Source organism: Mus musculus, chromosome 2 (genome assembly GCF_000001635.26).
Source record: "Mus musculus strain C57BL/6J chromosome 2, GRCm38.p6 C57BL/6J".
In the NCBI taxonomy this organism is placed as follows: Eukaryota; Metazoa; Chordata; class Mammalia; order Rodentia; family Muridae; genus Mus; species Mus musculus.
This window is the reverse complement of record NC_000068.7, coordinates 160,968,612-160,981,711: the sequence shown is the minus strand read 5'-3', so window position 1 is coordinate 160,981,711 and position 13,100 is coordinate 160,968,612. Positions and strand designations below refer to the sequence as shown.

At 42.5% G+C, this 13,100-nt stretch overlaps 1 protein-coding gene across 12 annotated transcripts in view; it reads left to right on the top strand.

The window, feature by feature from the left end:
- Window positions 1-13,100, top strand: part of Chd6 (chromodomain helicase DNA binding protein 6) — a 162,109-nt gene that overhangs the window by 127,375 nt on the left and 21,634 nt on the right. For 8 of the 12 annotated variants that reach the window (XR_001783180.2, NM_173368.3, XM_017319259.2 and 5 more), the window contains 5 exons: window positions 34-137; window positions 2,214-2,343; window positions 4,193-4,253; window positions 11,506-11,566; window positions 12,157-12,373. Coding sequence is in view for 8 of the 12 variants with exons in the window: in NM_173368.3 (NP_775544.2) it covers window positions 34-137; window positions 2,214-2,343; window positions 4,193-4,253; window positions 11,506-11,566; window positions 12,157-12,373 (573 nt within the window). In the remaining 4 variants the exon portion in view is untranslated. The remainder of the gene's footprint in view (window positions 1-33; window positions 138-2,213; window positions 2,344-4,192; window positions 4,254-11,505; window positions 11,567-12,156; window positions 12,374-13,100) is intronic. The other 4 variants (NR_126509.1, XR_001783181.2, XM_030252081.1 and 1 more) reach the window with 2 other exon arrangements.

The following is a 13,100-nucleotide window of genomic DNA, read 5'->3' as shown; positions in this document are numbered from 1 at the left end:
AATAGCTCTGAGACGACACTCTCGTTCCCACAGAGAGCTGGATGTGCTTCTGCCTGACATTGACTATGTGGAGATCCCAGTGGATTGGTGGGACGCTGAAGCTGATAAGTCCCTTCTCATTGGCGTGTTCAAGCACGGTATGTTTTTAAGAAATTAATCCTTCCAGATCAGTTACCCAGAAAGCTTATTCTTTTTTTAATATCTACGGGAATTGTTTATGTGTGTATCTTATAAGAAATATAGAATTTAGCATAATATGTGATATAAGATATAGATACAATCTTGTTTCCTTTTTTTTTAATTAATCATTTTTATTTGTTTACATTTCAAATGATACCCGGTTACCCCTCCACAAACCCCCCCATCCCATCCCTGTCAAGCAGTGCAAACTAGGCTATATATATTCCTGCAAACGCCCAACAATTCCATTGTGTGATTGTGACTATTCTGAAAACCAAATCGTACAGTTGCCCATTTGGGAGTCTTGACCAGATGGATGTGTGACTCATAGGCGTTCCATAATATATTATATATTCATATATATATATTCATAGGCGTTCCATAATATAAACTAATAAACTTCAGAAGGGCAGCTGAGGTCACAAAGAATGGGCGTGATATTTTATCCTCCTCTCTTGCCTATTTGTACTTACTGTGGAACTGCATCCGTCTTGTTCATTGGAGATGGGGTTGTCAGACATGCACACATGTGTGCATGTGACAGCCGGAGGTAGATGTTGGGTACCTTCTCTGTCACTCTACACCTATTGTCTTGAGACAGTTTCTGTCACTAGACCAGGAGCTCATCAGTTTACATCTAGGCTAGACAATCAGTAAGCCCCAAGGACCTTCCTGTCTCCCCAACCCAGCACTAAGATTATAGGCACACACAGCCATGCTTTCTTTTGTTATATGGATGTCAGAGATCTGAATTCATATCTCCATGCTCTCACAGTAGGCACTCTTTCCAACCGTATTAGTTCCTTTTCTGTTTCTTCAGTAAAATACCCTGGCAAAAGCAGCTTAGGAAAAAGGCTTACAGTTTCTGGGGAGTACAGCCCATTGTAATAGGTAGGTCATGACATCAGGAGTGTATGGTAGGACTGGAAGGTTGGTTTGACAATAGATTTAGTCTTTAACTTGAACAAGCCTTGTCTTACAAGATTACATTATATTCTGCACTGCCTTCAGGAGACCCGGCACCTTCTCACCCCCAACCCTACCCAACACACAAAAAAAGATTTTGTTAGGTTCAGTAAAATACCAGACTTCCTCCTGCTTTAAAGTACAATGGGGGGGAGGGGAGAGATCTATGGAAGTGGCTGATCTGGAAAGTGCCTGACACATAAGCACAAGGACCTAAATTTGTATCCCCAGCACCTACATAAAAGCTGGGCATGGTGGCATGCACCTGAAGCTTTGACACTGGGAACTAAGGAAAGAACAGAGAGAGAGAGATGACCTGAGCTCACTAGTGAGCCACCTAGGCAGTCGGTGAGACCCTGTCTCAGAAATAAGGAGAGCAGTAGAAGAAGACATTAACACCAACTTCTGGCTTCCACTTGCAAACACATGAAGCATTTTTTCATTGTTTCATTGTCTTTAAAGTTCATCTTCTGGGTCAAAAGTATTCCTTTTGTTTACTTTAAATGTTATGAGGAGCAATTCCAAAGCCCTGGCAAATGTTATTGGAATTTTGTGATACTGGGTTTATAATACCGGGCCAAGTCTAGTAGCCCAGCAAACCATCACCGTGGTCCAGTTCATAGTTCAGCACTTCCATCATTTTGTTCAGCTTCCTTTTCTAACTCGTGAGATAGAGCTGGACTATATGAAAATAAGCCCATTGGGGACATAACAGTTGTCAGAGTTCTGGAATAGGAGGAAGAGATTGTAAAAGTAGCTCGTATGTTTCCCTTTGCTGTACAGAGCAGCAAGCCAGTAAGAACTGTCTGGCCCCTGCATCTGTTTACAAACATGATGTTTTACACAAATTGTAGTTTTGGTGAGAAACGGCTCAGAAGTCTCTCTAGCAGCTCCAGAATCTCCCCATTAGGACACCTCACAGGACACATTAATCCTAGATAAGCATTATTTTGAGTTTGTTTTGCCTTGGCTTTTACTGAATAAGGGAGACAAAGTGAATGTCTCAGACCAGGAGCAGATCTGATAGGTTCTGACCTGACTTCTGACACTTGTCATTGCCTGCTCAGGGTATGAGAGGTACAATGCCATGCGGGCTGACCCAGCGCTCTGCTTCCTAGAGAAAGTTGGCATGCCTGATGAGAAGTCCCTTTCTGCAGAGCAGGGAGTTACAGATGGAACTTCGGACATTCCTGAAAGGTGAGAAGCCACATAGGCCCACTCTGATGTCACGTGCCTTGCCACCAATTTGTGTCCTAGTCCACATACACCAGGACTCTGTATCTTTATGTATTCATACTTTTCTGTTGCTGTGATGAAATACCGTGGCCAAGAGCATTACAGAAGAGTTTATTTTGTCTTAATATTCCAAAGGGGAGTCTGTAATAGAGGGGAAAGGATGTAGCAGCGGGAACAGGAAGCTGGTTGATCACATTTCATGGCTACAGGAAGTGGAACCCTGCTGTAAGTCTCAAAGCCTATCCCCAATGATATACTTCCTCTGCCTCTTAAAGGTTCCATAAGCTCCCAAATTGAGGACCAAGTATTCAGAGATGTGAGCCTGTGGGGACATTTCTCAAACCACCAGTTTCCCTCAATGTCCAACATCTCTCTTAAGCCTATGTCCTTCAAATTGCTTCTTTGGATTCATCCTGCTATGCCTTAGACTTGTTCTTTGGACCAAATCCCAATTCTTGTCCTTCATGGATTGCTCAGGCTGATTATCCTGCCTGCTTGTTGACCACAGTCATCTCATTCTGGTCAGAGGGCTCTCAGGGGAATTATGTATCTCTCCCTCCCCCCCCCCCCCGCAAAACACTAAGCAGGCCCAGCAAGTACAGCCTTCCTGATCATAAAGTTCCTCATCTGATTGCTGGTTTTATTCCAGAATAAAATATTCCCCAAGCAAGGCAGACTCGGGAGCTGCTTTTTAAGGTAGTAACAGTTCAGCATAGTGAAGGGTAGTATAGCAAAACATATAGAAGCATTCTCTTTGGCTTACTTTTATTTATTGTTGGCATAATCTCCAAATGTGTGAGTTCTCAGGAAAACTAAAGCAACAGCTAAAACCTATCTCCAAGATATAAAAATTTTTAGAAAGTAGAATTTACCTCTTAGATGTGTCCTGTCAGCTTTGGCCAGATGTCCTCCTCTGCTGAGGACAAGGTGCTTTGAATTGTCCAGAGCTGTAGTTAGACCTAGCCATGAAAGTATGGCATTGCCAATAACCCCTGGGGAACACTTTAGCTGCCATGATGCTCTATGCCCCAAAGGCATTTTCTGTGGTCAGAATAATAAGAGTGTATTTTGGGAGATGTTGACAAAGGTCTAGTATGGCTGGTTATCCTGGTGTTAGTTAAATTAACTGGTTCAGGAAAAACACTCCCTAGTTCAGGAGCCTGCGTGTAGCTCAAAGCTTTTATATTTGTGGTGACTCCAGGGAGGCACCTAAGGTAGGGGCAAAGCAGCTGACGCTTCTTTCCAGCTTAACCGGAGAAGAATCGTCACAGACAGGCTTCAGCAGTAGTTAGGCTTCCAGGAGACTTGAAGCAGCTAACCGAGTCACAAGTGTCATATCTGACGGGATGATTCCCCTTCCTTCTCAGCACAAGAGAGAGAGGACCTTGTGAGAGAGGTCGCTGTGCTTCCGGTGAGCACTTGATTAGCACAGATGTCGTCTGGACTAGAGTTGTTCTCTTTTAGTTGAAGTGGAGACAGCTCTTGACAGGCTGTGGTTACTTTTTCAATGATTGTGTTGAACAGTAAGCCTCAGGGTGTGCCTGAGTAGATCACAAGGCTACAGCCTAATACATGTGAGGTCTCAGTTGAATGGAAGTCTTTACCCACCTACATGAGAACAGTCTTGGATGGTAGTTTCTCTCATTCTTAGTCTCTCTAAGGTTCTCCGAAAAGAAAAGGAAAAATCTTAAGATTTGAATGCCTGTGAGAAAAATATCTACTAACCTTGCCTTTAGATTTGGAAGGCTTTCTTACAAGCACCCTTGGTAATAACATAACTCCTAAGTGTTATATAATTACTTTTATTTAGAGGCAACATAGATAAAGAAGACAGTGCTGAGGACAAGTTGGATGGTCTCCAGAAGCAAACGGTGAGTCAGATTGGCTGCTCTGGTCCTGCATGCTCCTTCCTGCCAAGGGAGGACTTCATCATTGGGGGTGGGGTTGCATTGCTGCACTGTCTTTGTATCACCCTTTAGTACAGAAACTTCAAGCATACAAACTTGACTGCATTTGTAGTCTAAAAAAATTTTTCAGATAGCTGCAGTTTAAGATAGAGTTGTAAAACACAGTACCTGTACCAAGTATCCTCCAGAGTAAGATCAGGTAAAACCATTTAGTATTCAAGATGGTGACACTGACAGAGTCAAGGTCAGAACATTTGAATGACTGCACTGGTCTCATCTCTATCTCATAACCATTTGTTTGCCCCTCCCACCACATCATTGATCTTTTCTCCATTTTCATAACTGTCATTTTAAGAATGCAATCATGCAGTATGAACCTTTGACAGATTTGTTTTCATTTGTCATAATCTTAAAATCTATCCAGGCGGTTGTCTGTTCCAACTGTAGTTGGTTCCCTTTTTGTTTTTGTTTTAGGTTGGGGGCAGAGGTGGCTGCTGATTGTTATTCTGTAACATGGATATGACACTGTTTATATAATGTACATGTTTGTTTAAGAAACTGCCACTTCGTTTTGGAGTAGCTGTGCCGTTCACTTTTTCTGCCCACTGGCAGTAAATAAGTGGTGTGCTTCCTTCCTGTACCTCCTGCATTTATGGTGTCGCTGTTTTCTGTGCTCCACGCAGGACAAGTTCTCGTGCCCCTCACTCATGCTCTGCTTTCCTTGTGCTGTCCTAGACGCTGTGATAGATTCCAGATGCTAGTCCTGGGGTTTTGTTGTTGTTTGTTTGTTTTTGATTTTGTTTTTGAGACAGGGTGGTATTGAAGTCAGAGAACCTGCCTCTGTCTCCTGAGTGCTGAGATTAAAGGTGTGCACAGCTATTGCCTGGCCAGATACTCTTCTTTTTATCAGACAGGTGGTTTGCAGATATTTTCTCTAACCTTGTAGTTTTGCCTTTTTATCCTTTCCATGTTGTCTTTAATGTGGCAAGAGTTTTTAATTTGAAGAAATAAGTTTCTCACTTTTGCTTTTGTGGGTTGGGTTTATGGTGCCAGGTCTCAGCTGTTTTACCTGACAACCTAGAGCCTCTTCCACCCTCCCCTCCCCCACATTTTATAGTTTTATGATCCAGTTTAGGTTAGTTCTAATTTAAATAACAAAAATTAGATCAAGGTAATTTAACCTGTTCCTATCCTGTTGGTCCATAAATACTCTTAACCTTCTATCCTATCAAATTACTTTCGTAACTTTGAGAAAACCCGGTTGGCCTGTCTGTGAGGCTCCATTGCTGAGTTCTGTCAGTAGTACATAGTCTAAATTGTTGCATCCTTGTCTTAAAGTCTTAAAGTCAACTGATCCCTTCCCACTCTATTCTTTTTTAAAATTATTTGACCTTTACTTATTCTGTGCCTCTCTATGTAACTTTGTAAAATTGTCATGTAAAATTTCTATGTAAAATTATCTAGACAGGTAACATGGCTCAGCAAGTCAGGGTACTTGCTACCCAGCCTAAGTTTATTCCCTGGGACCACCTAAGAGAAAGAGAGAACTGACTCCTGCAGGTTGTCCTCTGACTTCCACATGGACACACTCAGTAAATAAATATTTAATTCATTAAAAAAAAAGTTTCTATATTTTCAGAGACTGGCTGAAATTTTAGTAGAAGTTACATTAATTAAAATTGTATGCCGCTGCCTGTCATCATTTTTTTTATTTCACTTTCTGTTTCTTTCATCAGTGTGTGAGCTCTACTGTTTGTTACTTCGTTTCATTGTTTCTTCTTGGGAGTGATTGTAAGTGCTGTTGTGATCTCACTCCCATTCCCATGTTCCTTACCACAGGGAGAGAAATCCTGTGTGTGTTTTCTGCCTGCCCTGCACCCTCAGCTGTTTTGGGCTTGCTTACCCATTTTAGGCCACTTTTTATGGATTTCTTTGTCTTGTCGTCATCTGCAAATACAAAGTTAAAATTCCCATCTGGTCTAAATTTTAAAACTTCTTTCCTTTTCTTGGATTCTGGTACTGGCTGAAACTTTTAGCACTTTATTGGGTAATATTGGTGGGATAAATATCCTTGTTGTAGGTATTAGGAGTAAAACACTTATCGTTAGAGTAATATTGATTAGGGGTTGAAGAGGTGGCTCCTCGTTTAAGAGCACTTGATCTCATAGAAGATGTGGGTTCAAATCCCAGCATCCACATGGTGGCTCATAACCATCCATAACTCCAGTTCACTCCAGTTCACCAGGCACTCATGTGGTTCATATACATACATGGAAGCAAAATATTCAGAAACATAAAATAAGTAAGTCTCTTTAATGCATTTTTATTTTTTTAAATAATTATTTGTTTATTTTATATATATGAGTACACTGTAGCTGGCTTCAGACACACCAGGAAAGGCCATCAGATCCCATTACAGATGGTTGTGAGCCACCATGTGGGTGCTGGGAATTGAACTCAGAACCTCTGGAAGAACAGTCAGTATTCTTAACCACTGAGCCATCTCTCCAGCCCCTTAATTCTTATTATAAAAATAATACTAGCCAGGCAGTGGTGGCGCACGCCTTTGATCCCAACACTTTGGAGGCAGAGGCAGGCAGATTTCTGAGTCGAGGCCAGCCTGGTCTACAAAGTGAGTTCCAGGACAGCCAGGACTATACAGAGAAACCCTGTCTCGGAAAAAAACCAAAATAATAATAATAATAATAATAATAATAATAATAATAATAGTAGATTATTTTTGTTAGGTCACTTTATCAGAAATAAAAGGCATTTCCATAATTCTAGTTCCTGAGTTTTTATCATAAATAGCTGTTGAATTTTGTCATATGCTATTTTTCCTGTTAGATAAAAGTGGTTTTCAGGGTTTTTCTTCCTCCTCTCTCCTGTTTTCTGATAGGGACGGTCTTAAATGCTTACCAGGTGTGTGTGCATGCCCAGGAGCCAAAGGCCGTTTGAGCAGATGTTGTCTTTGAGCAGATGTGTCTGGCAAATGCCATGGGTTCTGACTCAGAATGTTTCATGGATCGGAAGTTTGCACAGCACTGCCCTTTGATGATTCTACTTAGAGCCAGAGTCTCCACTCTCCTGATCACACAGTTACATTCAGTTCTGTTCTGTTCTTTAGTATTTGCATACATTCTCTCTGAGCTTTTTGTTTTCTGATTCCCTTCAGTTCACTGTGTCTCAAGCCTTTGCAACACAGGAAAATAAGTTCTTGAAAAGTTTATGTCCCATGTGGGAAAGTGGTGTTATTACTGCTCGGTGCTGAGCATGTACTCCAGGTGGGCACTCATTAGAGTATGATTAGCTACCACACACACACACACACACACACACACAATCCCATTCTCATCTGTGATACTTTTGATCAGAAAACAGTTGCCAGCTACAAGGTTCAAAGTTCAGAAGCTGGGTTGTTGTATGAACCACACACAGTTTTAAGAATATCTGTGCTTGGAATGGTCTCAAACCCAGAATCATTAACAGTGTTTATCACATGCTATGCACGTTGGGAAGGTAACACCTCTGTTAACAAAACAAGAAGTAATGAAGCAGCTTTTGTTAGCACAGTACTGTGTGGCAAGTGCTGTCTTTTGTTAGCACAGTACTGTGTGGCAAGTGCTGTCTCTGCTGTCTGCAGCTCTGGCTGCAGTGGCGAGACTGGGGCTTGGGTGCTTTCTGAAATAGGAAAGCAGTGATAGGGTGACATTGTGGCCAATGGACGATCAGGGAGAAGGAGGAGAAAAGACTTGGAAGGACATTTTATGACGTAAATGGTCAAATCCTGCTGTAAGGAACCTTTAGTCTGGAACTGAACAAGAACCCATTTCTTGTGGGTTAAGATCCTCTAAATTCATCGGGCAGTGGTGGCGCACGCACTCCTTTAATCCCAGCACTTGGGAGGCAGAGGTAGGCGGATTTCTGAGTTCGAGGCCAGCCTGGTCTACAGAGTGAGTTCCAGGACAGCCAGGGCTACACAGAGAAACCCTGTCTAGGGTTCTCAAAAAACAAACAAAAACAAAGAAAGATACCCTAAACTCAGTATTAATTGTATGTAAATTTTATCGTACTTACAAACAGGCATCATTCTTTCCCCTTTGTCCGGAATTAGAGCACAGTCTCAGTCAGCTACATAAATCCTAAGCAAACTAAACTGTCCCCTATCTGCTCCTGCAGGCTCTGTAATAAGACACCTGAGCTTTATGACATTTGGTTTTATATCTACTTTGTACACAAAGTTTATGCAAAAGTAGGAACCTTGATTTTCTTGCAAAATGAAAACATCAGCAGGGTCTTTTTGATTCTGACTTCAGACCTTTTGTTACCTGTATACAGAGATCCTTGTGTTCTGCAGACTCCTTTACTTTTTTTCAGTGTCTAGCTCGAGAATCACCTCTTAGACCCGTCCCAGCAGTCCCTGGTTGATGTTCTATGTTGCCTTTGGTACTGCGTGCATAGCCACTGCTTGTCTTTCACTCACCAGACAGAGTCCCCAGGACTAACTCTTCTGATGTTTCCACTGTTAGTCCTGGAGCCTAGCACTTTACTCATTATCTGGCCAACTGCTGTGTTGACACTGGGGTTTGGTAAGGGCATAGGAGAAATCCCCTGAATCCAGAGATCCCTCCCAAGTCTGCACTGCCACTGCCACCTCAACCAAGACAAAATGGGGGGCAGGGGGAGCAGCCATGCACAGAGGAGACTAGGCCTTCTAGTTTTAAGTAAGGAAATAAATGTACCTCACTCCTCAGTAGGGAAATACCATGTACATAGCTGTGCCACCTTCCGCTGCCGGCATTACCTTGGAGGGAGCACAGTGTGTTCACTCACCCGCAGAGCTACACTGCACTCACAAGCCCCTCAGAGGTCACTTCTGAACCTGAGTTTCATCACCATTGATGATTAGCTTAAGCGACTTCCCTGCTCCACACTTTCTCCGGCTGTCTAACACTGGTTGCTAACAATACGTTTTTAAAAATTCTTCCGCAGTATTGACTGCAGCCTGTGCAGCAGTTTCTTCCCTAGACTCAGTAGACCCCAGTGGTGCTGTTACTACTGTTGGTAATCCTCTACATAAGGACATATACTCCAGGCAAAGGAGAAATGCTAAGTGTCTGTTAATATTCCCTCCTCCCAGCTACCAGCTATTAATGCATTGGCTTTGTGCCAGCACATAGATTGCTCATTATACTCCACAGCCACCCTGTAATAAGCTGAGTATTACTTTCTCCATTTTCAAAAAGAAGAAAAGCACCTTAGAGAGAAGGAGCCATTTTGCCCAAAGCCAAAGAACAGAGGCTTTGTTCTCAGGATGGAGAAATTGTGTTCTGTCTGTCCCTTTGTCATCAGCACTCTGGACCCCTTACCTGAAGTCAACTCATTTCTTAGATGAACATGTCTTTCCCTTGTAAGTAGAAAATGGTGTTCCATGTTAAACTGTGAGCTCAGCTGTAAGACCTTCTGTGTACCCACAACTATTGGCTTCCTGTGCATCAAACTCACATTCATCTGGTTACTTGGCCATGTTCTGTCATTCTGTTGATGATAAATGCTTTACAAAAGATGGGATACAGGAAAAAGCACTTATTCATACCAAGAACTTTCCTATGTGAGTGTTTACTCAAGGATTATTCACGTTTACTAAATGCACCAGCAGAAACTGCTGGATAGACTGGAGGAGAAAACTGTGTGCTGACCTCACACCACACTGGGAGCCTGTAGCTGTGGACAAGCCCTTGTCAGCTGCCATTATGCCTTCAGAGGGAATGTTTCCCTCTGCTTGATAGGCTGGTACACTCTGCCACCCAAGCTTTGTATGCTGTAGAGTATTTTCCCCTGCCAGTATCTATCCTTAAAAATGTCAGCATTCAAAGTACCTCACAGAGGTTCTAGCCACATCTAAAGGCTCTTGTTGGCTGGAAGACAGACAGACAAGATGTAGTAGGACTTTTTAGTTTTGTTCACCTGCCTAAAGAGTAGGATGCGGAGGCACTTTTTGATGCCATTTCAAAATGGCATCATAGATCATCCTCATTTTCTGCTCTGTTAAATAGTAGGAAACAGTTCTGGGCAGTAGAAGGCAGCTTAGCTAGTGCTCCCCAGTCCTAAGTGTCTTTTCACCTCCAAAGCCAATTTTTTTCTGGAACTCTCTTGGTTCCCTTTCTTAGATAACTTGGTCCTCAAATCAGACTACCTGTATTCGAGGCCCATGTTATAGCCTGAGACCCTGAGTGACTCAGCCTCCTGGGGCAGTTGTCTGGACCTGTGAGATAGTTGGAATAAGTAGAGGGGCCGTGTGAAGGGTTTTGTCACCCCCATTCTACACAGGAGAAATCCATATTCAGAAAATGGACTTCTTTCTCTGCACTTTCTCTAGGGTTTTCTCTCCTGGGTCCATACATGGCTTCAGGGCCTAAAAGAATGTTTTAAGTTTTAACTATTGGAAGCTCTGTGTGTCTATCCACCTTCACTGTGTCAGAGCACCTGTCTCCTGTCCAGGAGCCAACAAGTGCTTTCAATAAACACCAGCAGTGACTCTCCTAGACACTTCACTCACTCTCAGAGTCTTCCTGTTTCATATCTTCTGGCAAGTAGAACATTCTTAACTTGGGCATCTCCTTTCCCAGTCCCAAATCATCCTTTGTAAAGAGCATTTGTAAAGTTTTACTTTGAGACAGGACAAAGCTAATGAAGCCGTCTGTTCAGCCGATTTCATTAGTGCACTGACGTCACAAACTCTGTGCTTCTGCTCTTACTCCAGGTTGGTTTGGAGCTTCAGATGTTAATTTTAAGTTACACCATTGGGACCCATGTCTGGAGCAGTCATGCTTTATAAAAAATAGTGTCCGTTTCCATAATGAGCGATACCCTGACTTTTTCACAGTGAAAAACAGAAATGCTCTTTGTGAGATGACAGTATTAAATTGCAAGTAGTGGTGGCAAAGCAGATATTTAAATTCACAGCTAAAACAGAAATGGTGCTTATAAATAGTAATTGAGTTTCCCATCCCTTAACCTGATTCTCTGTGGGAAGAAGCTCTGGGGGAGGGCGTGTGAGAGGAACTGCCTAAGTGAGCTTTGGTTGTGAGGCCTGTCTGGGTCTTACGATGTCCAGAGGCTTTTCTGTGCATGCATAGTCTTTGCAGCAGGGCCTTTCTCAGTGGTTTCTTCTGGGCTGCAGTTTCGCTGATGCAATGGCTTCATTTATCCCTAGGCGAGTCCCAGTGATGGAAGTGATGGCATTTTTGGTGAAAAGAAGGATGACAGCCAGGCAGGTGAGACTGTGTCCTGCAGGCAAAGAAAAGTAAGGTCCCAGTTTGTAGTTACTGTGAAGTTTATATAAATCAATGCTATCTTTAAGGAGATTTAAAAGTAAGTTGACCTGTATTAAGCTTCCCTAGAGTGACACATGTCTCTGAGTTCCTCCAGCTAATATCAGATGCAAAAGTTACACAAGCGCTGTCTTCAGGACATAATCTGACCAGTAAAGAAGGGACTGTAATCTCACTGGTGTGGGGTGTTTTGTATCTCAGTTTAATCTTGACTGGAGCTTTGGTAGTTGGAAGGGTCAGCTGCATAGAAGCCATGACTGTGAAGAAGGCAACAGAATTTTGCTCTTTCCTTTCTGTAGAGTGACTCTGCCCTCCAGAAAGAGGTGTGCATTTGAGCAAGAACAGCACTGACCACAATGCAAAGCTGTTTTTAAAGCAAAATTGTTGCCTTTCCCACTAGCCTGGCTCCTGACTGATGTTAAAGCAGCTGTTGTAAACCACTAAGCCTGTTTCTTTGTGTTTAAACAAACAAGGAAAGACCCTCTTGTTGCATTTGCCTGTGTAAATACTAATGTCCTCACTGATGTTTGAAGCCCAGGATGGCTCCGACCCAGACAAATCACCCTGGCCAGTTTCCTCTGCCCTCACTGCTCGACTCAGGCGTCTGGTCACTATTTACCAGCGCTGCAACCGCAAGGAGCTATGCAGACCTGAAATCTTAGGCCCAGGTAACCAAGGATACTGGGTTCAGGAGGAAGTGTTCAGGAGAACTTCAGAAATGGACCTCATCAACAAGGAAGCCCAAAAAAGGTAACAGTCGGGGCAAGAAAGCATTTTAGATAAGTGGTCACTGGGTAAAGGGGACAAGGGAAAGGCTAGTAGCTGGAGGTACATGAGTTAAGAAATTCTGAGCAGTCCCAGGTGACAGACTGCCTTCAGAATTTCTTAACCACAGCCTCCAATGGTGAATAGGGAGGCAAATAGATCTAAGACCCTCTGTGCACAATGCCTAGATATAAGACTTTCTAACTTGTATTATTCCTGAAGTCAGACCCCAGTTTCTGAGAACATAGCTTTAAAACACCATACTGATATATGTTATGCCATATTTCAAATTCCCTGATTCTTGTAACAACAAAAGGAATATTGTGTGTTGAAGCTGTCCTACTATAATCTCGTGTTTATCAAGATTTTGAGATCAATAAATACATATAAAAATCAAAACCCAAATAGAAAGTGTATGTTACTCATAGTTACTTGATCATATGAGAATTAAGCCAAAAAGGCCAGTAAGGCTAGGAATGAACACAGAAGAGCTACAGCTCTGAGTCTTTAGATTATTTTTCTTCTGAGGCAGAATTTAGCAAATTAAAAGATAGAAAATTCTATTTTTTTTCTCTGTACTCCCTCTTGACAGTACAACATTTAGAAGTGCATCTGGCACAGCTACAGAGCCCCTTCCTTTTTCTTATTCTTCCCCTGATTCCTCATTCCAACCTCTGTGCCTAGCTGGGGTGGAGCGCATACCCAAGAACCC